Consider the following 27,540-nt stretch of genomic DNA (forward strand, 5'->3'; position numbering starts at 1 on the left):
TTTCCCCACTGAGGCCCGCATATACATAAGAACAATGAAACGGGGCCGGTGTGATATTCTAACTTCCACAATTCCCAACCCATTCAAAGCCGATCCAATAGGAAAGCTTTCATTTTGTATAAATTAACTCCACCTCATGACAGCCCAGCATCGCATCTTCAGGGGAACGTTGAAGGATGTGGCTGAAGGGTTTGTTAGCGCTTTAGCGACACAGCTGTGCAGACAATCCACTCAGAGACTCAAACTCGGAGACAAAAAGGAGGTGGTGTGATTGGAACCAGTCAAGTAGCGTCACGCCTTGCAGTCAACACCTTCTCAAGGAGGCCGCATTGGTACCACGCACCATGCTGGTGACAGCGGAGCTATTTTTAATGTTACTGCCTCATATCAGCACAATAATTGCCATTCTTTCATGTAAGATGGATTAAAGCTGATTTCAAGGTGTCTACCAGTTTTAGCGTATGCATATTAATCTATAATAATGTGCACTTTTTGGTCAGCAAGGTTGGGCACTGGAGGTAGAGCAGGTTGTTCAGAAAGTGGAAGGTTGGCAGTTCAATCCCCAAATCATCCACAAATGGTCCCTCACTTACAAGTACAGCGGGTTGGGACCGGGCGGCTTTATAGCCGCTTCCTGACGGATGATCACATCGCCTGCCTCAAACTCACCACACTCTGCCCATACTGAATTGTGGCCGATCGATGGGAGCACCCCTAATATATGTGTATATAGATATGGTATATACACACTTATTTTCCACCCACTGCATGATGTGTACTACTAAACAGAAGAATAATAACCTTTTTTTATCTTGTATTGCTATTGACATTAGGTAATGACCTCAGCATATTTCAAATGTCACCAAAACAAAAAACACATTTGGATAAACCTTGTGACCTGTCTCAGATTTGACTCAGTGTGAGGACATGAGGACGTAAGGATGTAAGGGTGTAAGGGTGTAAGGATGTAAGGATGTAAGGTTGTAAGGATGTAAGGATGTAACGTTGTAAGGATGTAAGAATGTAAGGATGTAAGGATGTAAGGATGTAAGGTTGTAAGGATGTAAGGATGTAAGAACATAAGGATGTAAGGATGTAAGGATGTAAGGATGCAAGAACGTAAGGATGTAAGGACGTAATGACATAAGGCTGTAAGGATGCAAGGATGTAAGGGAATAAGGATGTAAGAACATAAGGATGAAAGGATGGAAGGACATAAGGACATACTAGGATGTAAGGATGTAAGGATGTAAGGATGCAAGGACGGAAGGATTTAAGGGCATAAGGATGTAAGGGCATAAGGATGTAAGAACATAAGGATGTAAAAAGATAAGGATGAAAGGATGTAAGGACATAAGAACGTGAGGACAAAAGGATGTAAGGACATAAGGATGTAAGGATGTAAGGGCATAAGGATGTAAGAACATAACAATAAAAGGATGGAAGGACATAATGACATAAGGACATACTAAGAATGTAAGGATGTAAGGATGTAAGGATGTAAGGATGTAAGGACGCAAAGACGTAAGGACGTAGGGACATAAGGAAGTAAGGACATAAGGATGTAAGGACATAAGGTTGTAAGGACGTAAGGATGTGAGGACGTTAAGGATGAAAGCACGTAAGGATGCACGGACATAAGGATGTAAGGGCATAAGGATGTAAGAACATAACAATGAAAGGATGGAAGGATGGAAGGACATAATGGCATAAGGACATACTAAGAATGTAAGGATGTAAGGATGCAAGGGCGTAAAGATGTAGGGACATAAGGAAGTAAGGACATAAGGATGTAAGGATGTAAGGACGTAAGAATGTGAGGACATAAGGATGCAAGGATGTTAAGGATGTAAGCACGTAAGGATGTGAGGACATAAGGATGCAAGGACGTTAAGGATGTGAGGACATAAGGATGTAAGGACATAAGGATGTAAGGACATAAGGATGTGAGGACATAAGGATGTGAGGACATAAGGATGTGAGTAAGTAAGGATGTGAGGACATAAGGATGCAAGGACGTTAAGGATGTGAGGACATAAGGATGTAAGGACATTAAGGATGTGAGGACATAAGGATGTAAGGACATAAGGATGTAAGGACGTAAGGATGTGAGGACATAAGGATGCAAGGACGTTAAGGATGTAAGGACGTAAGGATGTGAGGACATAAGGATGCAAGGACGTTAAGGGTGTGAGGACATAAGGATGTAAGGACATAAGGATGTAAGGACATTAAGGATGTAAGGACATTAAGGATGTAAGGACGTAAGGATGTGAGGACATAAGGATGCAAGGACGTTAAGGATGTGATGACATGAGGATGTAAGGACATAAGGATGTAAGGACGTAAGGATGTAAGGATGTAAAGACATAAGGATGTAAGGACATTAAGGATGCAAGGACATAAGGATGTGAGGACGTAAGGATGTAAAGACATAAGGATGTAAGGACGTTAAGGATGTAAGTACATAAGGACGAGTATTGGTGCTGAAATACATCTAGTATTGTAGTAAATAGTAAATAGTAAATACCAATATTGGTGCTGAAATACAGCTAGTATTGTAGTAAATAGTGAATAGTAAATACTAGTATTAGTGCTGAAATACGTCTCATACTGTAGTAAATATGAAAAGGTAAATACGAGTATTGATTTGTAATAAGTGTTAAGCCACCAAGCGCGCGCGTTTGAGACACAGGTCACCTTGTCTTCTGCTAACACCCATCCTTCCATCCTTCCATCCTTCCATCCTTCCATCCTTCCATCCTTCCGTCCTTCCGTCCTTCCTGGCTGCTGGCGGCGTGGGTCCCAGTGCTGCTTCCTGTCATGTGCACGGCGCTATGATGGATACGTCAGACCCTACAATCCATCACAAGCGAGGCCTCCACCCGCCACATTGCTTCTATTTGCCGCAGGCGAGGCCGCACGTTGGAGCCCCGGGGATAGCCACTGCTTCTGCACGTTGATCAGGTTGGTGTGCGAGAGCACCGCTGAGTTTTGATTGACAGGCGACACAAGACGGCAGAAGACGGTTGGTATGTTCCTGCAGAGACCTTCATGCAGGAACATGCATGCAGGAATCTGAGGGGGAGGAGTCAAATGGTTTTGGGACAGTCCAGTTGGTGCACGTTACACATCAACAGGGAGGGACAGGAAGCGGTTATAGCGCCAGGATTCTACGCTCATGGAGCGGGTCGGCCTGATGCTGCGGTCCATCGGCGTGGCGGAAACAAGTAGGCACCGCAATGAAATGTTAGCATGATAAATCCAAATGATGTCAAGTATTTCAGCGTGAAAGTGAACCAATTCCACGCAGCACATGGATGAGCATCTTTACCACATCCAACATGGCGGTAACAAGTATATACACTAAGCGTCTACGTTGTACTGGTCAACAAATATGGATAGTGTCCTCTTATCACAGTTTCCAACTGCGGCCATCAGGGGTGGGGGGGCCGATGTGTTGGGGTGGACAGATTGAGGGTCTGGCGGCTGAAACGGCCCCTCGGACGCGACCACCTGCTCCCCAAAAGACCACAGCGTCTGCTCTGCTAGCATGTCAGCAGCCAGTTCAGGTATTTAGTGGCCTTTATCTCCTCATCCGCGGCTTACACGGACCTTATGTGTGTGTAAAACACCAATCTGTTTGCAATTAATCCAGAACAACCCCCCCCCCCCCCCCCCTCCCCCAACCCCCCCAGCACCAACACAGCCCACATTTGGGTAAATGCTGCAGGGCTCCCAATAAAAGACAGCAATGTGGCTTAATGGAGTTCATAAATCTGTATTTCACGCTGCCAATTCCGAGAGCCACATGCTGCTGCTGTGTCCAACCCCCCCGCCACCCTCCTGGAGTTAGGAGGTAATCTCGTTAAAGTTCAATGTTTCCAGAGCCGTCTCCTGTGGGAACTGGAGGTTGCTGATGTCGCCTTCTTCTTCTTTTGATTTTTTCCACAGCAGCGTGTCCTCTGGAGACCGTCCCACTCCACTCAGTACTGCCTACCTGGGCGGAGGGGGGGTTGCTGTTCTGAACCGGCCCACAGAGGGCGGCACTTGATTAGACACAAATTGGTGGCACATGGGGTGTGTTTATGAAGAGCGCGGGCTTGATGACAAACACCTGAGTCCACATAATGACTTCTTCTGTGTGCTGTGCTCCATTCTCAGCCTGGCAGGCGGAATGGATGCCTGCTTACGGCCCAAGCCGTCCTGGTGTAAACACTTTTGCCGCTCAATGGTACGTTGAGGCCAACAACTCTGTCTTTGATGGTAATGGCCACAAAAAGCAAGACTTTCAGTGTCTGAGCCGTCAGTGTCAGCACGGCAACGAGGTCTTTGAGCATCTTTAAAAAAACCGCTCCATCAATAAAAGCCCATGCTAGGAGGTACGCACGTCACACGCTGCAGACGTCAGTCCAAACATGTCAGTCCGAATGAAATATCCTGACATGACTACTACCAGGAGAACCAGAATATAGAGGGGAAGGAGCCACCTTCTGTGGCCCAGCAAGGTGCACTGTATTCGGGCACACGCTCCAAGCAGCTGGTGTGCCGCCACGGAGGTCATTTCAGGTGACTGATATGGTTTTCTGTGTGCTCCACGGGTTCTCATCGTGGAGCATTTGTAATGTAATGAGTAATTTGTAATGGTGTTGGATGTATGGGTATGATGTCATAATTGTCTTCTATCGTTATAATTATTGTGCACGCCCAATTCAATAATCTCTAATATCAAGCCTTAATCAGGGTGATGTCTTCATGAAGTTCCCTCTTATGTAAAAGTGACTTTTAAATGAAGTTTTACCAGTCCTGTTTCTTTCTGAGCACCAAAAGGTGGTGAAACATCCATCATCTCCTTGACTGCTTTGCTCAGATGATCCACGTCATTGTGAAAACAGCAGGCTTCGCTACACATCTTGAAGGAACCGTCTGGCAGTCAGGTGCAAAGGTAGAAGCTGTAAGTTTGATGCTTGATTTTTTTTTTCAGTGCTGACCTAGCATGATGCTAACATATAATGTTAGCACGCAGTGACAAGTCCATCTGTCCAGTCATATCATGGGTGGGGGGTGGGGGGTGGGGGGATAAGTGCTTGGATCATCACTAATCTGCAAACGAGCTTCTTTTCGGCTCTATCAAAAGAGCGTGCTGATAGTCCTTTCTCCTAGCTCTTCCCTGGCGAGCTCTTTCACGGAACTCCTCCGTGCTGGGAATGTTAATTCAGCAGCCCTCCGCTCTTCTCCTCACATCTGCAGCCCGGGTCTCCACCTCCTCATCGGCGTGTCAGCAGAAAAGTCTCCACGCCGAGGTCACGGCTGTAATTTCCTGCAGCCAGTTAAAAGCAGACAGACCAGCTCGTCGCGCTCGTGTCGGAGAGAGACACTTTTCAATTTAACACTTGGGGGCCGCGCGAGTTCTTCCTCCAATAGAAGCCCCCCCCAGTCCTCATTCCCCCGCTAAGCTGCTGTGTCGCCACACGCTGGCATGTATTCAAACAAGCTCAGTGGGACTCAAACGAACATGAGACACATCTTTGTCATTTCTATCACTCCACAGTGAGGCTTTCTGGAGCTTTTAGCGAGTAAAACAACACCGCTACTAGCTTTTAGTGATTCATTCATGATAGCAACGCAGAAGTTTAGCAGGTCACATTGGTGTTCCCTCATTGGGATTGGAATTTTAATCATCATCCCACACGTTGGAGACAAGAAATGATTGACTCCTCTGACTGTCCTTTTTCATCTTGGCACCATTCTGCTGTATTGGACTGCTATGTCAAAACCTTTGTTAAAGCCTTTTTAAAACATATCATATGTTAAAACATATGTAACAGCTTTCATACGCTGTACAAAAAAATCCCAAAATAAACACTAAAACCTACAAAATTTGCGAAACAGCAAATAGAATGAAAGAACATTGAATTATTGACGGTACAATTCACTGGTTCCATTGTCCAAAAAATTGTCCAATTGCTATATACCGTAATTGTAACCGTAATGCAATTGAGATCCATGGTTCAGTTCAATACGATATGTTTACGGTTTGTTTTCGATACAAAAAAAATGTCCTTTTTTAATCTGAATGTGATTGAATTTGCCATTTTTTTTCTCCCATGCCTCCTTGTGATGTACTTTAGGTGTTTGTGGTCAAGGAGTCGTGTTCTTTGCTTTGCTTTGCTTTGCTGGAGCCCTGGCTAGCTTGCACACTGCACATGTGGCATCGAACGTAGCGCCTAAACACTTTACTCTTCCCTTCTTCCTGTCAAATGAAAATATATCCATTTAGTGCAAGTTGATCATTATAGCATAGCGTTTGATGTCATAGCTGAAAGTGATAATACCTAGAATTTCATCTCCAAAAGGGGGACACAATGCTACCTTGCTATGCGCCTCTGTACTTTTCCACTTCCTGTTTGCTGTGGAGCGTGTCAATGCATGGGAAAGATGCATGCCCAGCTCTTAGCAGATGCACTTCTGCCACCTGGTGGCCATTTTTATTGCCTAAAACTGCACTATTGTGCACTCATCGCCCTTTTTACTTGGGGCTAACCCTAAACCTAAAAGTAAAAAGACATATAAATACATCTTTCATCTTGCAACTGCTTGAATGGGAGGCAAAATGTGTGAGAAAGTCTCGCTAACAGGTACTTCATGGTGATTGATGAAGCGCCATGCCATACCCACGTTTTTGGGTGAAGACGTGAGGCTTCACGAAACATCAATGAATATGCATTCTTCCAAAAGTAGTAGGCTAATACGGGATAATTATCAGGCTGATATAAGGAACTATGACATCATACCAAGAAATCCAATAACATGATCCAACAAAAAAAATGCTCCAATGAGGCAAGAATGTTCTGTTAGCATGAGCAAATCAAGCGCTTCTTTTCCTCGTGCAGATTATGTGGGACCAGCCATCAGTGTATAATATGTGCAATAAACTATCTATCTATCTATCCATCCATCCATCCATCCTTCTATTCATCTGTCTGTCTATCAATCTATCTATCTATCTATCCATCCATCCATCCATCCATCCATCCATCCTTCTATTCATCTGTCTGTCTATCAATCTGTCTATCCATTCATCCATCTACTGTATCTATCTGTCCATCCGTTATCCATCCATCTATCTATTCATTGATCTATCCATTTGTTTATTCACCCATCTATCAATCCGTCTATTAATCTATCCATCTGTTATTTTAATTAATTATTTTTTTTACTATTTAAAATTTTACTCGAATACAAATACAAATAAGTTGCACAGCCCGAGTACATACAGTATGTACTACTAAGTAGTACACACATGTATTACCTCTGAATTCCAGGAGCAAAAAGGTAGAGCAGTGGAAAAGTGGTAAAAGCAGCAGCTAGAGTATGTTATGTTCATGTACTCGTAGTACAATGATGGACCTTTCCTCCCAAAGACGTAAAAGCCAGTGTTTGCGATGGCACATGCCGCTCAGTCTCGGCCGCCGTTGAGACGCCGCTCGTGTCACGCTGCTCAAACACAGAGATACGCTCATTCATCTTATTCAGATGGCTTTTGAAGCTTTTTTTCTTCTTGCTGCTTTTTGGCTCGTGGTCTCGCTGCTCTAGTAGTGAAAGACATGAAGCATTGCCACAAAGAGCAATTTTCCACCTATTACCGTCACTGAGGACGCTTCTTGTCCAAATATCACAGCGCAGGCTCAGGACGCACACGAGCCCTATTAGACAGGCCTGTGCATTATGTGTAGGACCATGCACGTATCGATGCTTATCATCGTCTGGTGAGGTTGGCGTGACGGAACGCAGACCGGATGTCTGGCTCAGACCACGTAACAGGGGTGACCTTTGGGATTCCGTATGCCCAGCTGAGACGCTTTGCCTCGCTTCTCCTGCAAAAGGCATGCTTGTCGAGCTGCCGGAGATGCTGACTTCCAATGCTAAATACCGCCAGAGAGTCTCGAGGCTCGGCCGCGGTCGCAGGGAATGATCTGAGGTGGGAAAACTGCGAGTGAAGGGGGGAGGGGGGTAGTAAAATATGCCCAAAAGATCAGGTTGTGAATGTTTTTCGGAATATAAAAAAGGAAAAAGTACCTCTGCCTGCCACATACTACAATACAGTGCAGGACAAAGGAGCAGATAACTCAGTGTGGTTAGTGAACCCCGCCTCTTGCGCAAACACAGCTGGGATAGGCTCCATCATACCCCCGCAACCCTAATGAGGATAAGCGACATGGGAAATGTATTGATGGGTAAGGTATAATGACTCCCCCAATTAGCGACTCATAGATGGACAAAGAGCCACCATCCATGTGCTGGTTCACCACCAAGCCGAGGATTCTTTCATCAGACTCCATTATACTGATAATGGACAACAATATACTGTAGCTCCATGAATATAAACTGGAAATGGAAGCATCCATTTTTAGACTTTCTTAGTTAAATTTTAAATTTTCAAATTTTCATTTTGAAACATTTTTTGTGTATTTTTAAACTGTATTTTAAACTTTTTTTAATTTATTTTTTTAATTTTTATTTTATTCCTTGAAATTATTTGAAAATGCCAACACAATTAGAATTCCTCTTATCGTTTAAATTGGTGCCTTTTATACTTGATTTTAATACATGTATTTTTCATGTACTTTAATTGGAATACATTTTTGGCATACAACTTAAATAGGGCTTTTGTTCAGGTTAGGGTTAATTCATGTTCAAGTTTGGACTTTTAAGACACTAAAGAAAGGTCCCACACACCCGAGTGACATTAAAAACACACACAAGGAATTCTTTTTTTTAAATGTGCAGATTTATTTTCTTGGCTGCGTTTGTTACCTTTGGAAATCCCTCGGTTGTGGTTAAAGAAATAGAAGAGGAAAATTAGGGGCAAAACATGCTATGATTACACTGTAAAAATATACTTCATTATTCTCCTCCAACCTTGGAATAGCACACACAGACACACACAGACACACACACACACCCACACACACACACACGTAGACCAAGCAGCCAAAGCAAACTGCAGTGATGGCCGTGCCCCCACATGTCCACAGAGACCAACATTGTATTCAGCAATATTGTAATGATTTTGGTCTCGGAAGCTTCATATTTGCTTTTTTCTGCAGTCTGGAATCAACTCTGCTGCGTCCGTGTGTTCATCCACAATCAGAAAGATCTCCAACACGGCTTATTTCCTGCTCACATTTACTGGAAGCTCTGTGGGTGAAGTCAACCTGTGTGGATGACCCACATTTGCTTTCTGTGTGTGTGTGTGTGTGTGTGTGTGTGTGTGTGTGTGTGTGTGTCGGTCCAAAATGGTTTGGCAGGGAAAATGTTAACATTGTTGGCTTGCTTTGTACGATTGGAAACACTAGAGCAGCTGCTGTGATGACTCACACAGCAGCCAACAACTACAAGACCTTTCTCCAGCAGACTTTTGCCCTAAAATCTTCCATTGAAACAAGGACGATGGCATCCTCTTGAAGTTTCACCTAAAAACCTTCCATCCACCATCATCATGCCATCTGACACGTCGCTAAACCGTCCAATCCGTGTTGGCAAAGTGTTAGCATGTGAGGGTTGGGAAGTTGGGAGTTGGCATCCCAGCTCAGATGATCCATTTAGATGATCCATTTTCTGTCCACGGTTGGACAGAAAGGCAGTCAGTCCAGTGTCAGTGCGTCTCTGTCCATCTAAACATCCGTCTATCCATCTATCCATCTATCCATCTATCCATCTATCCATCTATCCATCTATCCATCTATCCATCTATCCATCTATCCATCTATCCATCTATCCATCTACAGCAAATTTCTAGAGTTGAAAAATCTTGAGTTAAAGTAAAAAGAGCAAAAGAGTTGAATTTTTGGAGTTGATTTTTGAACCCTGACGACCACATGTGTTAAGGACTACTACCAGGCAGTGTCATTTTTTGGAGTTGATTTCATGGGTGTTCAGGGACCTGCACTGACACCCCCGGAGTTGGTGAGTATTACCCGTATTATTTCTGTATTACCCGGCGTATGTGGCTCACAAAAGAAGCTCTTGTTCCATCCGGTAAACAGTTTTTGCTCAGTTTGTTGACAAAAACTACTTAGCATTAGCTAACTACCTTTCTGTTCATCATTCACCGTTCCTGAAAATGTTTATTGTTCTTCAGTGTGTGCCTGCTTGTTGAAAACGGTAAGGAAAGAAACAATTAAGTAACAAGTAGCGACAACACGGTTATGGAAAAAGCTTTCTTTTTATAAGTCAGGGTTAAACTTGGGTTGACTTTGTTTAACTGTGAAACAGCTGAGACAGGGGCGGCACGGCAATCGAGTGGTCAGCGCGCAGACCTCACAGCTAGGAGACCAGGGTTCAATTCCACCCTCGGCTATCTCTGTGTGGAGTTTGCACGTTCTCCCCGTGCATGTGTGGGTTTTCTCCGGGTACTCCGGTTTCCTCCCACATTCCAAAAACATGCTAGGTTAATTGGTGACTCCAAATTGTCCATAGGTATGAATGTGAGTGTGAATGGTTGTTTGTCTATATGTGCAGGGTGTACCCCGCCTCTTGCCCCAAGACAGCTGGGATAGGCTCCACCACCCCCGCGACCCTTGTGAGGAAAAAGCAGTAGAAAATGAATCAATGAATGAATGTCGTACACAGTAAAATGTTCAATGTTCAACACCGGTTAAGAGTTAATATTAAAATCAACTCCATTCGAGAGTCACATTTTACTCTCTAAAGAGTAGTATTTTAACACTAAGAAGAGTTCAGTTTTAACTCTGAATAGGGGGTAAAAGATCAACTCCAAAAGCAGAGTTATATTAACTCTCCTGTGGAGTCAATGGATGGTCACGCATGTACACTCAGATTGAGTTGATTTTGACTCACATGGAGTTTATTCCAAAGACCAAAATTTGCTGTGTACCCATCCATCTTGCCGTCTATCCACCTACCCATCCATTTATTAATCCATCTATTCATCTACCCATCCATACATCTTGCCGTCTATCCACCTACCCATCCACCTATCTATCCATCTATTCATCTACCCTTCCATCCATCTTGCCTTCTATCCACCTATCCACCCATCTGTCCATCTACCCATCCATCTATTCATCTACCCTTCCATCCATCTTGCCATCTATCCACCTACCTATCCATCCATCAAGCTGACTATTCATCTACCCATACGTCTATCCATCCATCTATCCATCCATCTATTCATCTACCCTTCCATCCATCTTGCCTTCTATCCACCTATCCACCCATATGTCCATCTACCGATCCATCTATTCATCTACCCTTCCATCCATCTTGCCATCTATCCACCTCTATTCATCTACATATCCATCCATCAAGCTGACTATTCATCTACCCATATGTCTATCCATCCATCTATCCATCCGTCTATTCATCTCTCCATACATCTATCCATCCATCTGTCTATCCAACCATCTGTCTATCCAACCATCCATCTATTCATCATTCCATCCATCTATCCATCCATCAATCCAACCATCCATTTATCCATCTACTCATCTGATTCCACTCATCTATTCATCTACCAATCCATCCATCCATTGCATATTTGTCGATCTATTCATCCATCCATCCATCCATCCATGCATCCATCCATCCATCCATCCTGTTAAGGACAAATCGCAAGGTCCGGTTGGTCAAATCAAACATATTTTTGGAGTGGTTCTTACAGGACTTCTACACAAGTTCCCTCCAGCCAAGACTGCGTGTTTTTGTGTGCCTCACAGCAAATTGACCCACTAAGTGTAGCGACGCACCTCAAAACATCACAACCAGCAATTTGTAGCCATTTGTAAACCAATCAAAATTTCACAGCCGGGCGGCCTGACAGGTGAGAGGCACCTATTTGATTAACTTGTCTGAGAGCCTTAAAGTACGTCTGGGTTCATCTGGCGTCTGCGTGCGCTTGCATCAGCAGCCACCATTGCTTGCAGGTGTCACACGCCAAAACAACCCGTGTTGAAAGACGTTTTACAAAACCATAATAACATATTATGACAACATAACACCACCGTGTACGCAACACTGCCATAGCTCACTGTCACACACAGCCATCCCTCGTGTTTACGTGGTTCCAGACCCCAACCATGATTAGTGAAATTCCACAAAGTGGGAGTCAATATTTATAAATGGAATATTTTTGTTGTTATGGCATAGAAAACCTGTCTACACTGTTCTAAATATGTTTTTAACATCTTTAGAGCCCTCTAGACATTAAATAACACCCCTATAGTCACCTTACACAATATAGCAGACATAAGAGAAAAGAAGACATTTTGCCCATCACCCACAACCCCGATGTGACACATGAACACACAAATCTTTTCCTTTTCTGTGCCAACTAAAGATATGAAAACATATTTTTTAAGCGGCTAAAAATGCATGTAATGGGACACACCTATTATAAATACTTCTGAAAAAACCCTCCATCTATCATGTGAGCTTTATATGAGGCATAATGTTATTATTGATATGAACATTGTTACACTTGCCACACCACAGCAGCTAGCTACTAGCTGGCTAGCGACTAGCTTCAGCACACACTGGCTCCCAATAGCCACTAGCCAAAGGTAATGCTACATATTGGAGCTTTTTGTTTTGGAGGCTAAGGGTTCTAATTTCGTAGACCAGGCGCAGGCGCGGCACACCCATCAGAACCACCATGTGTCATTCACCACATACGCCACCATCTGTTCCTGACAGTTACATTAAACTCATCAGCAGGCTAAACGACGCAGCTTACTTGTTTTCCACCAGCATTCCTGCTCTACATGGCCAAATAGGAAAACCTTGGATGAGTTGTTATTAATTATTAGTTGTCTAATGGGTCACTTTCTCAAAGTTCGTGCTGCATGTTGACTCATTTGTGATTTGATTATTACGGGGGTTGGGGGGGGGGGGTCGATCTGACTTGCATCCAGGACAACCACGGAGATGAGCGATGTGGTGGAAATGTCTTCTGTCACTTCTAAAATGTTGATTTTGGAGGACAAGCCCACCCACACCTGCCCTAGAGTAGAATTGGCCCCGGTTGGCATCATACTTTCAGCTGCCGTCAAAAAATGCTGAACACCCTCAGCATTTTTGTCAGCCATACTGGACACTGGGTGATAATCCTTCAAGCCCCAAGACCAAAACTTATCCAGGCTAACAACATCTGGTATTCCCACCGGTTTTTCATCTGAGGACCAACACTGGACAAGAGAGAAGATAGCTCTGCAGTGCGATGCAGGACGGGTGATGGACAGTGTTACCTTCATCTGCACTTGCATGAAAGTCCTAAAGACCATGAAGTTTCCCAACAGATTCAACATGTCCGTTGATGCCCCACCTGTGTGTGTGTGAGAGAGAGCGAGCATGCAAGTGTGTGTTTTAATTAAGGGGGGGGGGGGGGGGGGGGCACACCAAGGGGGACAGTTTAATTTAGCAAAGGCAGAGTGAAAAATGGCCTTGTTTTCTTGTCTTCATTTCTGTCACTTCTTATCTGCAGCCAACGCGGGAGCCAGCTCACAGGCTATCTCCAAATTACCTCCACAGCTCATTTATTCCTCGCTGCAATTGGACCCTGGAGGTTGGCGGCCCGCTCCAGCAGGTGTTCTTTTTTGAAAAATTAAAAAAAAGAAAAAAATCTACGCCACCAGCTGAGGATTTCAATGGCGGCCGCAACTGGATGTCCATCAATCGCCTCAATCTTTCTTCCTCCTAATCGTTTGCTCACACCCTCTGTGGCTCTCAGCTTGATAACCACGTGTGTTCCAGGAGTCACCTGTTCCAGACGTCGATGTTCTAGGCGTCACCTGTTCCAGGAGTCAGCTGTTCTGGGTGTCATGTGTTCTAAAAGTCACCTGTTCCAGAAGTCACCTGTTCCAGGAGTCACCTGTTCTGGGTGCCATGTGTTCCAAGAGTCACCTGTTCCAGCAGTCACCTGTTCCGGACGTCATGTGTTCTAGGCATCACCTGTTCCAGGAGTCAACTGTTCCAGGAGTCAGCTGTTCTGGGTGTCATGTGTTCCAAGAGTCACCTGTTCCAGGAGTCACCTGTTCCAGACGTCACCTGTTCTGGGCGTCACCTGTTCCAGGAGTCAACTGTTCTAGGCGTCACCTGTTCCAGGAGTCAGCTGTTCTGGGTGTCATGTGTTCCAAAAGTCACCTGTTCCAGGAGACACCTGTTCTAGGAGTCACATGTTCCAGGAGTCACCTGTTCTGGGTGTCATGTGTTCCAAGAGTCACCTGTTCCAGGAGTCACCTGTTCTGGGTGTCATGTGTTCCAAGAGTCACCTGTTCCAGGAGACACCTGTTCCAGGAGTCAACTATTCCAGGAGTCAGCTGTTCCAGGAGTCAGCTGTTCTGGGTGTCATGTGTTCCAAGAGTCACCTGTTCCAGGAGTCACCTTTTCTAAGAGTCATGTGTTCCAGGAGTCACCTGGTCTTGGAGTCATGTGTTCCAAGAGTCATGTGTTCCAGGAGTCACCTGGTCTAGGAGTCATGTGTTCCAAGAGTCACCTGGTCTAGGAGTCATGTGTTCCAAGAGTCATGTGTTCCAGGAGTCACCTGTTCCAAGAGTCATTCCACTGGAGGAATATCAGGCACCCCCACAAACACACACCATATGTTGATATTGCTAAGACACGGGACCCATCACAGTGATGCTGTAAGGCTCAGTGAATGTTTGTGGTTTGGTAGAAATTCAAAGTTGGTATTGAGACCCGATGTGTCCTCGGTAGCCAACATGTCGTCTCTGTTTCCCTTGGCAAGGTTTACAACCAAGCTTTACCTCAAGTTACCTGTCAAGTTAGTTAGTCGGTATACACTTTGACAATGAAATGTGTTTAGGTAGTGCATGGTGGGGGTGGGGGGCACGTAGCCAATCATAGCAAAGTAGTATAACCTAGCATCAGCACACAATAACTCCTAATTGTTATTCACTTCTCTGAGACTGCGTTTGTGCATGTGCTATAGGCATGTGCACGTATAGCAGACAGAGGTGAGTGACAGCCATGAATGGCAATCATTTCATTTGTTAAAGTTTAGCTTCCAACTGTGACATCCATTGGTTCTGTAATGTTGCTAGCATGCAGTGGCTGGTGTGTTCTCATAGCTTCCAGTTGACAAAGTGACATTTGGAGTGGACAGTGTACATTTGGACCCAAATATTCCAATTCCGTTCGGGTTATTTGCTCAAACGGAAAGAATGTAACCTTTGTATACACCTCATTCCGAAAGAAAAGTGCCAATCCGAATGAATATATAATCGGATTCCCAGGGGTGGAATATTCCTTTCCCCAATCCGTTTGAGGTATCTTGTACCCGCTCAAACGGAAAGTTGTCAGACTGCGTTCTTCTTCGTGGTGTTTTTCTTCTTCTGTTGTTTATTGGCGGTTGGCAAGCAGCTTTCGTGTGCATTAGCGCCATCTGTGTCCAGTTTTATTAAAAAAGAAAATACATATCTATATAAAACATGTGCTGAGCTTAATTATAAAATATTAGCAAGATTGAACTTTATCTTTTCCCATTCCCGGGTGCGTTCTTTCAGCGAATGCTGAGATATGACGTAACACGCAGCTCCAGATGTTCTTCGATTTAAAAAAACGGAAGCGAAAGTTTGTTTTTGATTCAAACTAAATTTCAAGATTGGACAAACGAAAAACTGGCAATACGGAGTTATTCCAACAAGTGAAAGAAAAACTCGAGGAAGTCGGTATCACGTGATGTTGATGTTTACGCTTTACTGGGCATGCCCCATTGAATATTCTGGTTGATTATAGCGCCGCATGTTGACACGCGATTTGAATATTCCTTTCAATGTATACCATTGCTTTCGGAAAGATTCCATTCGGAAAGAGAAAAACTCCTCATGTAAACGTGGCTATTAAAGAATTTTGGACTAGGGTATAGGGGGGGAGGAGCCACCTGCAGTGGCCCAGCAAGGTGCACTGTATTTGGGCACATGCTCCGAGCAGCCGGTGTGACGCCACAGAGGTCTCTGGCAAACTTTTACACTTTTCAAACACCGCTGCTGGCGTTCCAGGAGGCTGGTAAGGTTTTTGGTGTGTTCCATGATGTTTTCCCCCCTCATGGTGGAGATATAATCCGAGCTATTTTTAATGTTATTGGATGTTCCTCATATCAGCTGGATAGTCATGGTGCACCCCTACTTGTTATGCTTTTTGAAGTCAGCTTAACTTATTCTTCTACTTTGAGATCTATGAGCCTTAAGACGTTACCACAGTGTGCGTGTGTGAAGACTGCATTGGCATGGCTGCAGCGCGTTCCCGCTAACCGGGAGACGATGAAGAGGATGGTAAGATTACTTCATGAACGACCTGAAGGAGGAGAGAGAAGGAGTAGGAAAAATACAAACTGAAACAGGCCCCACCCACCCTGTGATGAAAAGAAGTGAGGAATATGCTCCGTGTGAAAGTGCAGCCAGTTGCTGAAGTCATGAATATAAAAGTCAGAAGTGTTTTTCTGCGTAATTAGCAGAGAGCTGCCAGGAAGGAGAACAGGGCTTCTTTCAGCCTGCTGACAGAGATTTCTAAATCATAATTCAATCCTCACGTTGCTGCTTGTTTGCGGACGCGGCGCGTCTGGCTTTGAGGCAAGCATCGGTCGCCACGGAGACGGCTGTCACTGATGAGCTCCCACATCTGCTTTCGTTTTTCTGCGTTCGGATGACAAAAGAGCAAAGAAATTCCAAACTGTGGTTGCGCCCCCCCACCCCCTCCCCTCCACCGCTGGCAGGTCAGCTTGTGAATCGTGAGCGCTTTGCCAGGCGGTCTGGGCCCAGCGAGATCCAGGAGGCCATGGGGGGACGGAGGAAACCCGACCCGCCCAGGCGGTTGAAGGGGCGGGAGTGAGGCCAGGGATGAAAAAAAATGTAGGGGGGGGGGCTTTCACACCAGATGGAAAGGAGAAGGTTGTGGCATATTTTGTTGGAATTCCACCAATCACAGACAAGCTGTACCACACAATCAGAGTGCTCACATGTCGTCTTTTAAACGTCCTGGATCCAAAGTTCCACCGGCGGGTCCTGGAAGATTTTGAGCCTAATCGTTTCTTTCCTGGTCTCTTGGGGGCGTCACTCTTTATCTCCGCCCTCGCAAAACGGCCTCTTAATCACAGCAAAGCCGACCGCTCCATCAACCCGTCAATCACCTTTCAATTTCAGCCTTTTGACTTCCAAAAAGGACGGGGTTGGGGGGTGGAAGCATCTTGTGAAGGTCAGCATGAAGCATGAAGGTTAGCATGGTGAGGCAGCTAAAGACTGCCATGATAAAAACTAATCATACTAACAGTGGTTCATATTTCTCCATTAAAGTCATTGGGTTATCACACTACACACTTACAATACACACTTAGACACTTCCTGTCTTGCACGCTGACTCTCGTCACGGCATGAACACTCTCCACTTCCTCCATCTCTTATTCTACCCTTTTTCCTCCAAGGGCTTGCAAATTGTGTATTTACGGCGACGTTCAGAAATAAGGGAGTTTGGGTGGGGGGGTGCTGAGCTGACTGAATTACAATGAGCGAGTAAACATATAATACGATGTAGTATAAATCACTTTTTTTCACTTTCAAACAAATCGTTGGGAAAAGCAGTGGAGTGTGCATCTCAGCTAAAACAATCTTTGACACCAGCAGCCACGGAGATGCTTTGTAATGACAATAGAAAATGAAAAGAATAAAAAGATGAAAAAAAGATTAATATGAATATTGATCAACCAAGTCCCAGCATATGCAGGAATGTTCCAGAAGCTAGCTTGGCTTCGTCGGTCCTTGCTAGCTCGGCCGGCTGAGCTGCTGACAGCGGCAGTAAATGAAGACGTGCAAAGTAATCCTTCTTCGTTTACTCTTTGAGAAAAGTCGGTGCTCTCGCTGCCGGTACGCTCATCCATCAGCATCAGGACCGAACCGGCTTCTGTTTTCTCTGCCGCTTCCGCTCTGATGACACGCCAGCCAATCAGGAAGTCCGATGGGCACGCTACAGTAGCCTGACTTCACCACAGTAAACAAAAAACTTCTTCATATTCTGACTTCTTGAGTTGCCATTCTCTGTCCACCAATCAACACACTGCACCGTGTATAGCTCCGCCCCTTTAGGGAAGCGTTCACCGACTGTGGATGCAAAGTATGGCTCCCATATTATTATGGTAATATTTCTTTTGTAACACAACACCACTGAAGCACAATCATCATGAGGAACCCTGTCTTCACAACATGCACACACACACACACACACACACAGACACCCTGGCTAGATGACAATGTAGCAAACATTCAATAGCAGGAAAAGCAAAAGTGATACAAAAGATCAGCTGATTGATGGGCACCCACCCCAACAACAACAAAACAAGAAGCCCCCACTTCAATTCCCACACCGACCATGAACAAAAAGCTTCATCACGGCTCCAAGGTGGACGACACAATGAGGCCGCATCAGAGATGCACCGCCTGTTTAATGAGCAGATCATATCAACATATGGCAAGAACCACCACTGTCTGTGGTGTCTAGTAAACAATATGGCTGCTGTGGTGTTCAGTAAACAACAAACAACATGGCTGCTGTTGTGTTTAGTAAACAATAACAACATGGCTGCTGTAGTGTCTAGTAAAAAATAAACAACATGGCGGCTGTGTTGTCTAGAAAACAATAAACAACATGGCTGCTGTGGTGTCTAGTAAACAATAACAACATGGCTGCTGTGGAGTTTTGCAAACAATAAACAACATGGCTGCTGTGGTGTTTTGTAAACAACCATCAGCTGATGCGGTGGTGACCTGCCTGACCTTGCACTCGGAGCATGGAGATCTTCTGCAGGAGTTGGCCAGTCCTCCTGAGGCGGCTAATTGGCTGTGACTTGTCACAGCGAGCCAGTGCTGAAGGGAATTATTCTGCAGTGTCACTTTGTTTGTTTGCGTTTGTGCGTCATCTTTTGCAGGGACGACCTTCCGACATGCATCGTAACGGCGCCACATCGGTGCTTTTCTTCTATTACAATCTCAGGTTTGGTTGTTCTTGCAGCCTGACTGTTGCAAAGAGCGATGAAGACAAATGGGACCTCACATGACGGCAATCGCTCCTGACAAAGGGTCGTGGACATAGCCACGGCCCCGCCCCCTGGGACACGCTTAGCGGGAATGCATGCTGACATGAATGCACACTGATGAGGGTCAACAGTCCTGCAGGGGGCGCTTCCTGCACCCCGCTGCTGCCCGTCAGGGACCATCCCTCAGCCTACCTTCATTTAACTCATTCTATTCATACCCGCCATTTCACACCATTGGGTTGTATGGCTACGTAAACATGGACCCTACCAAAAGATGATTAGAGATGATTAGACTCTCGTCTCGTTCTGCCTTTTTGCCGTCTTTAGTAATCAGCAGGAAAATATCACATCCTAAGTAAAAATGGAGAAAAGCATAACTTTGACACAAATATTTTATGCTTTTGTGTCTGCTGAAATATCTAAATTATACCAACATAAAATTAACCATTTATTTACAAACTTAACACAGTCAGATTTACAATTTCCATATTTGGAACTCAAATGTATGTGTATGTATGTGTGTGTGCATCTACAACATTTCCCTACAAACTTTTACCCTCAGCACGCTACACTCCTCCACTCACTCTCACTTCCTACTTCCTGTCATGTGATTTGTCCTTCCACACCATCATATCAAATGCCTGATATGTCTGCCCCCTGGTGGCCGATTTTATGGCTTCGCTTCAAACTGCTCTAAAGTACTAATGCATTAACGGACAGTTGCATCAAACTAAATGTAGAAGACGTATAAAGATTGTTTTGGTGGCATGTTTGGGATTATAAAAACATACAAAAAACATTGTTGGTGCTGAATTAGTTCATAAAAAGATTTACTTAAACTAAAACCCTCAAACAATCAAGCACTAGCCAATGGAAGTTAGCGGAAGGAAGCCACTTTTAACAACAATGATCCAGAACACACATGGAATGACAGCAGGAAAAGATGTTTACAATGTTTGCTGATAAGAAAGTGGTCACCAAAGGAGTGGAAGAAATACACAAAGAAACAAAGGAACCTGCAACACAAACACCAAACAACGCAGAAGAAGGCCTGATTATGATGGTTGCACTCAGGTGTGCACAGGTGGCTCCGCCTACGGAATGCCCAGCACATTCTGTCACCATGTATGTCAATCAATCAATTACAGGTGAATGTTTATTCAATGTGTTGACAATGGGCCACCATGATGCTGAGTAAGTCCCATCAAATATGAACTTGTAGTAACGTCAACAAGTTAGACGGGTTCATTCCTACAGTAAATAAGAAGCCAATTTAATCCTACTAAGGATACAATGAGTCATGTCTGCTTCCTAATCATCAGGTAACGCCCTTCGCCTGCGTGCATCTACATGTCTTCTTCATCGATACTCATCATCTGCTCTGTATACCTCTTCATATGCTTAAATGGATTTATGAAAGTATTTTTTTGAACATAATAACGTGTTAACAACAAAAATAGTCAAGCTACATCACTGTGTGCCAAATAAAAACAGAACACCAACATTGTATTGTGAGATATGAATGTACACTTAAGCATACTTATTCTAGAAATGTACAGTATTACATGTAATCATGTTTTTCATTTCATGATATTCTTGAAGTTGACAAAAAATACCTCACAGATGCTTTTGCAAGATGAGGGAGAAGGAAACCTTGCAACATCTATATGGTAATGGTAATTACCATATTTCATTTGAACATGCATCAGATTACAATTGAGTGCATCCCATAATCAGTTCACAGTTCCACATGTCCAAAAGGAGTAGGAAGAAGCAAAGCTTATTAAATCCTACCCCTCCATCTGGTACTTTTACAATCAGTAACTGTTACATTTGTTCACTTCCTGCTTTCCATAATTCAGTTTAAAGGTGTTTTTTTTTTTTTTTTAAATAATGTACCTCGTACCGAAGTAGGAGGTGATATGAGCATCCAATGACATAATGGGTACCATAGTAAGTGTCAATATAGTGATATGTATAGCACATCATGACTGGTTCAAGACTCTTCATCCTTGTATTTAGCAAACATCAACTGCTTGTATTGTTTCTTGAATTGGCTCATCGTTGTGCATTGTTTGAGGGTCTTACTCAATCCATTCCATAGTTTGATTCCACATACTGAAATGCTATGGCTTTTTAACGTAGTCCTAGCATAGAAGTGTTTCAAATGTACTTCTTCCCTGAGATCATATTTCTCCTCTCTTGTAGAGAAGTATTGGATGACATTTTTAGCTAATTGGTTATTTTTAGCCTCATGCATTATTTTAGCTGTTTGAAGATGAACTATATCAGCAAGTTTAAGTATTTGTGATTTTAGAAATAAGGAGTTGGTATGTTCTCTGTAGGCGGCATTATGAATTATGACCTTTTTTGCAGTACATTTAGCGAGTGAAGATTGCTTTTGTAGTTATTACCGCATACGTATTTCCACACACATTTAACCTTAACCCGATGCTATGTAAGGTAGGATTATGAAAGGTATGGTATGGATATGGTATGGAGACTATGCTATAGAAAAGTAGGATTATAGAGGGTATGGTATGGAGACTATGCTATGGAGGGAAGGCCTATGAAGGGTATGGTATGCAGACTATGCTCTGGAAAGTAGGATTGTGGACGGTATGGTATGGATACTAAATTATGTAAGGTAGGATTATGAAGGGTATAGTATGGAGACTATGCTATGGAAGGTAGGATTGTGGAGGGTATGTTATGGATACTAAATTATGGAAGGTAGGATTATGAAGGGTATGGTATGGAGACTGCTATGGAAGGTAGGCTTATGGAGGGTATGGTATGGAGACAAAACTATCGACGGTAGGATTATGAAGGGTATGGTATGGAGACTATGTTATGGAAGGTAGGATTATGGAGGGTATGGTATGGAGAATAAGCTATGGAAGGTAGGATTATGAAGGGTATGGTATGGAGACTGACTATGCTATGGAAAGGTTGGATTATGGAGGATATGGTTTAAATAATATGCTATGGAAGGTAGGATTATGGAGGGTATGGTATGGAGAATAAGATATGGAAGGTAGGATTATGAAGGGTATGGTATGGAGACTGACTATGCTATGGAAAGGTAGGATTATGGAGGATATGGTATAGAGAATATGCTATGGAAGGTAGGATTATGAAGGGTATGGTATGGAGACTGACTATGCTATGGAAAGGTAGGATTATGGAAGGTATGGTATGGAGAATAAGATATAGAACATCAGATTATGAAGGGTATGGTATGGAGACTGATTATGCTATGGAAAGGTAGGATTATGAAGGGTATGGTATGGAGACTGATTATGCTATGGAAAGGTAGGATTATGAAGGGTATGGTATGGAGACTGACTATGCTATGGAAAGGTAGGATTATGGAGTACAGGATTAAGAAGGGTATGGTATGGATGGGGCTATAACTGGATGTCAATATTCTAGATTTTATAACACCGTTTCTGCAATATTTTACATATAGAATATGTTTCTACAATAGGCTCCAGCACACCGGTGACCCTCGTGAGGATAAGCGGTAGAAAATGAATGAATGAATGAATGTTTCTACAATGTTTTGTATTGTAAAGATATATCCATACACTACTGTTTGTATCATCCAACCATCTTGAAAATGCTCAAACATATGCGATTGTTGCTTTTTGTACTGCCTGTTGCATGTGTGCGTGTGACACCAGAGATGAGGTTGCATGTGAGGAAAGGATGGTTGCATCAAGAGAGACCTTCATAGTTTTTAGCTCAGAGAAAGATAATCTTGAAGGAACTTCCTTCATTACTGCAGTGGACTCAAACGTACGGCCCGGGGTCCATTTGCAGCCCACAGCCTGCTGCTAAGAGTAAAAATGAAATGAAATATGGCTTGCGTCAGAAGGTAGGATGATTATTGATAGGAGACAGCTGTTAAAAAGGAGAACTAAGCCAATTAGTGTTTACTGATGCTCCAAAACAGCTTTGCTAAATGTTTGGAATTTAATTTGAATGATTCTACACTCACTCACACACACTCACACACAGTGTTTGTTTATTGAAGTCATTTAATGCTTAAAACAAATACAAGTTACTTCACTGGGTCATCACAATTTGAACAAGTGATTTTTTTCTGAGCATATTAGAAATATACATTCACATGGCTGCAGACTATTTCTCTTTTTCATCCATCCGGAACGTGGCAGTGAGCGTTCAGGATGGACTTTGGAGAGACGCTGGTCCTCTTGGGCTGCAGTCCAAATATTTCACACACAGCGGACACACAGTCTGTACACTATTTACAAGCACACACTCAATACAAAAAGGAGATCAGGATGGAATGAAGTCATTATTATCATTACAAAATGGAACGCAACATCAACCTCTTGTGTCACTTTGTGCTTCAACCAGAAGGGGGCAGCGTTTGACGCTCGCAAGTTCATCTCCTCAGCGGCTTGTGCTTAGAAAAGTTTCATCTGGCCCTTACACCATCCTTTCTTTCTTTTCAGCTGACATCTTGTCTTTCTTTGTGTTCGGTCAATAAATGTTTGTAGGCACTAAATTCACCAAAACATAAAAGGATTTGTAAAAAAAAAAAATGAATGCACAATATCTTCTTTTTTTTAACCAATACTTTTCTGCTATGGTACCAATAACCAGTAATCTGCACACCTAGAAGTAAGGACTGGAAGAGTGTTGATGAGTCCTAATGAAATATCATGACTACTACCAGGAGAACCAGAGTATAGAGGGGGAGGAGCCACCTGCTGTGGCCCAACAAGGGGCACTGTATTTGGGCACACGCTCCGAGCAGCTGGTGTGGCGCCACGGAGGTCTCTGGCAAACCTTTTAAACGCTGCTGTGCTGGAGTTTCAGGTGGCTGGTAAGGTTTTTCGTGTGCTCCATGAGTTTTTTTTCCCCTCATTGGAGCATTTGGTCCAACTAGCATGCTAAGTGAATGTTTGTTTCCAAGTGAGCTCGGGGGAAGTTACAATATAACCCTGCTTAGCCACTCTTACATTGCCCACAGGTATGAATGCGAGTCGTTTGCCACTCACCCGAACTCAGCTGGGGTAGGTTCCAGCATAGCAGGATAAGCGGCACAGAGAATGGATGGATAGATTTTTTTTAACCGTAAAAAATGTTTACGAGGCAAAGAAGCTGTAGAGCAAACGAACGTCTAATTAAACCCTTCACCCGACTGGAGCTGATACATCCAAGATAAACAAGGCAGTAGAAAAAAACAAGAAGAAAAAGACTTAGATGTGAAATAAAAAAAATACACAATGAGGACATGCGCATCAAAAACATAAAAAAACTGTACACTGTAAAACATTCTCCAGCTAGCACAGACATTTGATCCCATTTATGTGTCATATTTCTAGATTTATTTTTAACCTCGCCACCCATGAATCTCCGCTGCAAATGAGGACGTACACATGCATCAAATAAGGCGTTATTAACTTTCTATATTGTTCAAGTGGCACTCAACCTGGGCTGAGGAGGCAAACAAGCACTTACACCAACAGTGTTTTTTATCTTTCAACAATAAAGACAGAAAAGCATTCATTCCTTTCAAAAGACAAACACCAAGAAAAGCAGCAGACGACCTATTCCGCCCCAAGATGGCCGCCGTCATGTTTCAATTCCCTTTCATTATTTTCCTCGGCGGGCTCCAGAAAAAGGGACGCTCACCGACCTCCATGCACACATGCATGCACACACACACACACACACACACACACACACACACACAAACACGACCCCCCCCCCCCCCCCCCCCCCAACACACACCCACACCAAACAGACGCTTTGTGCACAACATAAATAGCGGCGAGTGCTCCAACCTGTCCGAGTGACAATGCTGACATTTTCCCTGGCAAATGTCAGGACACGGGGTGGGATGGGGAGGACGCACATCATCGCCCCCCACATGACCACTTAGGGGGTGAAGGAGCCCACACCAAGAAATAAATGCCAAAGTCTGCAAAGGTTTCATCCAAGGTTTGAGGATGATTTAGGAATGGAGACATCCAGTGTTGGACTTTCACGCATGTGCGGCAGTCTTTCATACGCAATACAGAGGACACCGCAGTTCCTGATGTCAACGGACATGGGGTCCCAAGAGGAAGGGAGGGGGCTCAGGCTGGGGAGGGTGGGGGTGTGGGGGTGCAGTTTGAGCGGTGATGGATGTGACGGAGGGGAGGCGAGGGGCGCGCGACCACGAGTTGTTTGCCCGCTACACGTACCACTCCTTCTTGGAAATGACCGAGCCGTCGGTTTGGGAGATCATGTCGTCAGCTATCTCGGGCTCGGGGTCGTACTGGAAGGTCAGAGTCCGTTCGTCGTAGTCGCGGCTCTCGCCCTCGTCCACTGTGAAGTACGGCCTCTTCAGGTCCTCTGCCTCGCCGTCGAAGTCGCGCTCGCTCGCCTCGAAGCCGCCGCCCCCGCCGCCGATTTGCGTGGGCTTCTTCTCGTCATCCGAGTCGTCCGGGTACTGCAGGTTCTTGGCCATGGGGGGGTGTGCGGGCATCCCGCCGGCCTTGCTGTAGCCGTTCCCGAACACGTGCTTCTTGGTGCTGTAGTCGCCCTTGAAGGTGCGCTGGCGGCGGCGCAGGAAGACGAAGAGCAGTATGGCGGCCGCACCCAACAGGGCCACGCCCCCCACAGCCACCCCGATGGCGACACTTGCATTGTGCTGCTCCTGCGGGATCTCATCGCCCCCGGGTGGGTTGTTAGGGAATTCTGGGTAGGAAAAGACAGATGGAAGGGAGTGTGTCAGTGCTCTGGTGGGAGGAGGAGGTGCCACGGTGCGGGTGGGAGGAAGGGAGAGGAGGATGGGAAAGCAAAGGGGAAACAGAGGACCCCCCCCACGGACCCCATGGCGGACCCCGGCCCCCGGTGGCAGGCAGCTTTGCATGCAAGTTCATACGGGAGTGAATGGTTCATGCAGCAAACGTGGAATTGTTCCCCCACAAAGAATGAAGATCAGGAAGTGCTTGGGAAAGACACGGACAGGACAAAACAGCTGCTGCGTCACGTGGAAGCAGCCAATCAAAATGCAAAGCTGTCATTGCGGCATTCCACCGAGCAAACACCAAGGAGGAAAAGAGGAGAAACCGAGCGTGTCTGAGCCTGCTGAGCTTCCATGACATCATCAAGTAATCTCGCTGCCACTCGTTTCCACGCACCTCAACCGCCCCTTCAGTCACCTCCTGTGGGCCGACACCTTGGTCGGACACACCGATGGTCTGGTTGCCGTGACTATGCCAACCTTGGAGACCTGCTACTACACATGCAACCTCACAACAACACATGGGTGACACCCAATGCAACCTGGTCCACTTCATGCCCCCTCCAGGTAGACATGTTCTTGCCTGCACCTTTGGACACAACGACCAACAGCAAGCTTCCATTGGATCCCAATATGAACATTTACAAATGAAGTGATTCGAGAACTGCATGATGTTTGTAGAACTTCAACACAAGAATCCCTCTTGCAGCCGCACAGACAACTTGGGAGAAGTCATATTGATAATGGATCGGGAGATAAAATAGTAGGATTCAATGCCGTAGCCAGATATGGTTACACTCCTCTAGGATGAGACTGTATATTCGCTCTATGCTAACCTTGGTTTACTAAACATGGTGCTGCTTCACTGAACTGCTCAAAACAAAATGTTAACAAGCAAAAAAAAAAAAAAAAAAATGTCCGGCAAGCGCTCAGGTCGACTATCCATCACCATCCAACTAACATTACAAACAAAGCTTGGCAGAAACAACTCAGTGAACAGAAAACAGGCTGAGATATTGACATCTTAGATTAGAAGAAACAGAGTGTTTAAAGAAGAGTCAGCAGTTAACAGAAGTAGGACTACTGCGGTTATACTGTAGTACAGTCAGGATATAGGCCAACACTTTACAGTAAGGCCTGATCAGGTCATATGCAAATGAGGAAAACGGCGTTGTGATGAATTCAGTGTAAAAAAAGAAGAAGTCAGTATTTCACGTTGTTCATGACACGTATAAATCCATCACACCCCTGGATGGAATTATGGCCTTTCACGCCGCATCTCGCCGCCTATTCATCTCAATGCTGTGTTTTCAAGGTTAGGCCGTGTGAGTATGTGCAGCCCATGCAGGCTCGTGTTGCCTGGAAGACGATGAGAAGGCTTTTTATCAGGCTGCTGGCAGGTGTCGCCGCTAGCGACAGCGTGTTGGTGGAACGCCTGCTCCCTCCTTCCCGCCCGCGTGCTGTCAGGCACCCTACGTAAACCCCATCGCCTTTTATTAACAAGAACAACGGCAGAACGTGTGGGCGGAGTCCTCGGGACCCTTTGGCAAACATGTGACCTGGTGGAGCATGGACAGGAAATACGAAGGATAGCAGCGGGAGAAGCACTCCAAATTTGGTGGTAGGCAACGATGCCAACTTTTCCCGATCATGGAAGGCGCTAAATGATGTCATTGTCTAATTTGCATATAATTTGCATATGATGTTG

General features: G+C 44.7%; 1 protein-coding gene across 6 annotated transcripts in view; it reads right to left on the reverse strand.

Annotated features, from left to right (window-relative positions):
• Window positions 1–27,540, reverse strand: part of nectin1b (nectin cell adhesion molecule 1b) — a 187,158-nt gene that overhangs the window by 34,555 nt on the left and 125,063 nt on the right. The window contains exon 6 of one of the 6 annotated variants that reach the window (XM_058080335.1): window positions 24,812–25,783. The exons of the other annotated variants lie outside the window; for them this stretch is intronic. Within the exon in view, the coding sequence (XP_057936318.1) occupies window positions 25,278–25,783 (506 nt within the window). The 3' untranslated portion in view covers window positions 24,812–25,277. Of the gene's footprint in view, window positions 1–24,811; window positions 25,784–27,540 lie in introns of those variants that run through there. 6 annotated transcript variants of the gene reach the window in all.

This window comes from Doryrhamphus excisus, chromosome 8, assembly GCF_030265055.1.
Source record: "Doryrhamphus excisus isolate RoL2022-K1 chromosome 8, RoL_Dexc_1.0, whole genome shotgun sequence".
Taxonomy (NCBI): domain Eukaryota; kingdom Metazoa; phylum Chordata; class Actinopteri; order Syngnathiformes; family Syngnathidae; genus Doryrhamphus; species Doryrhamphus excisus.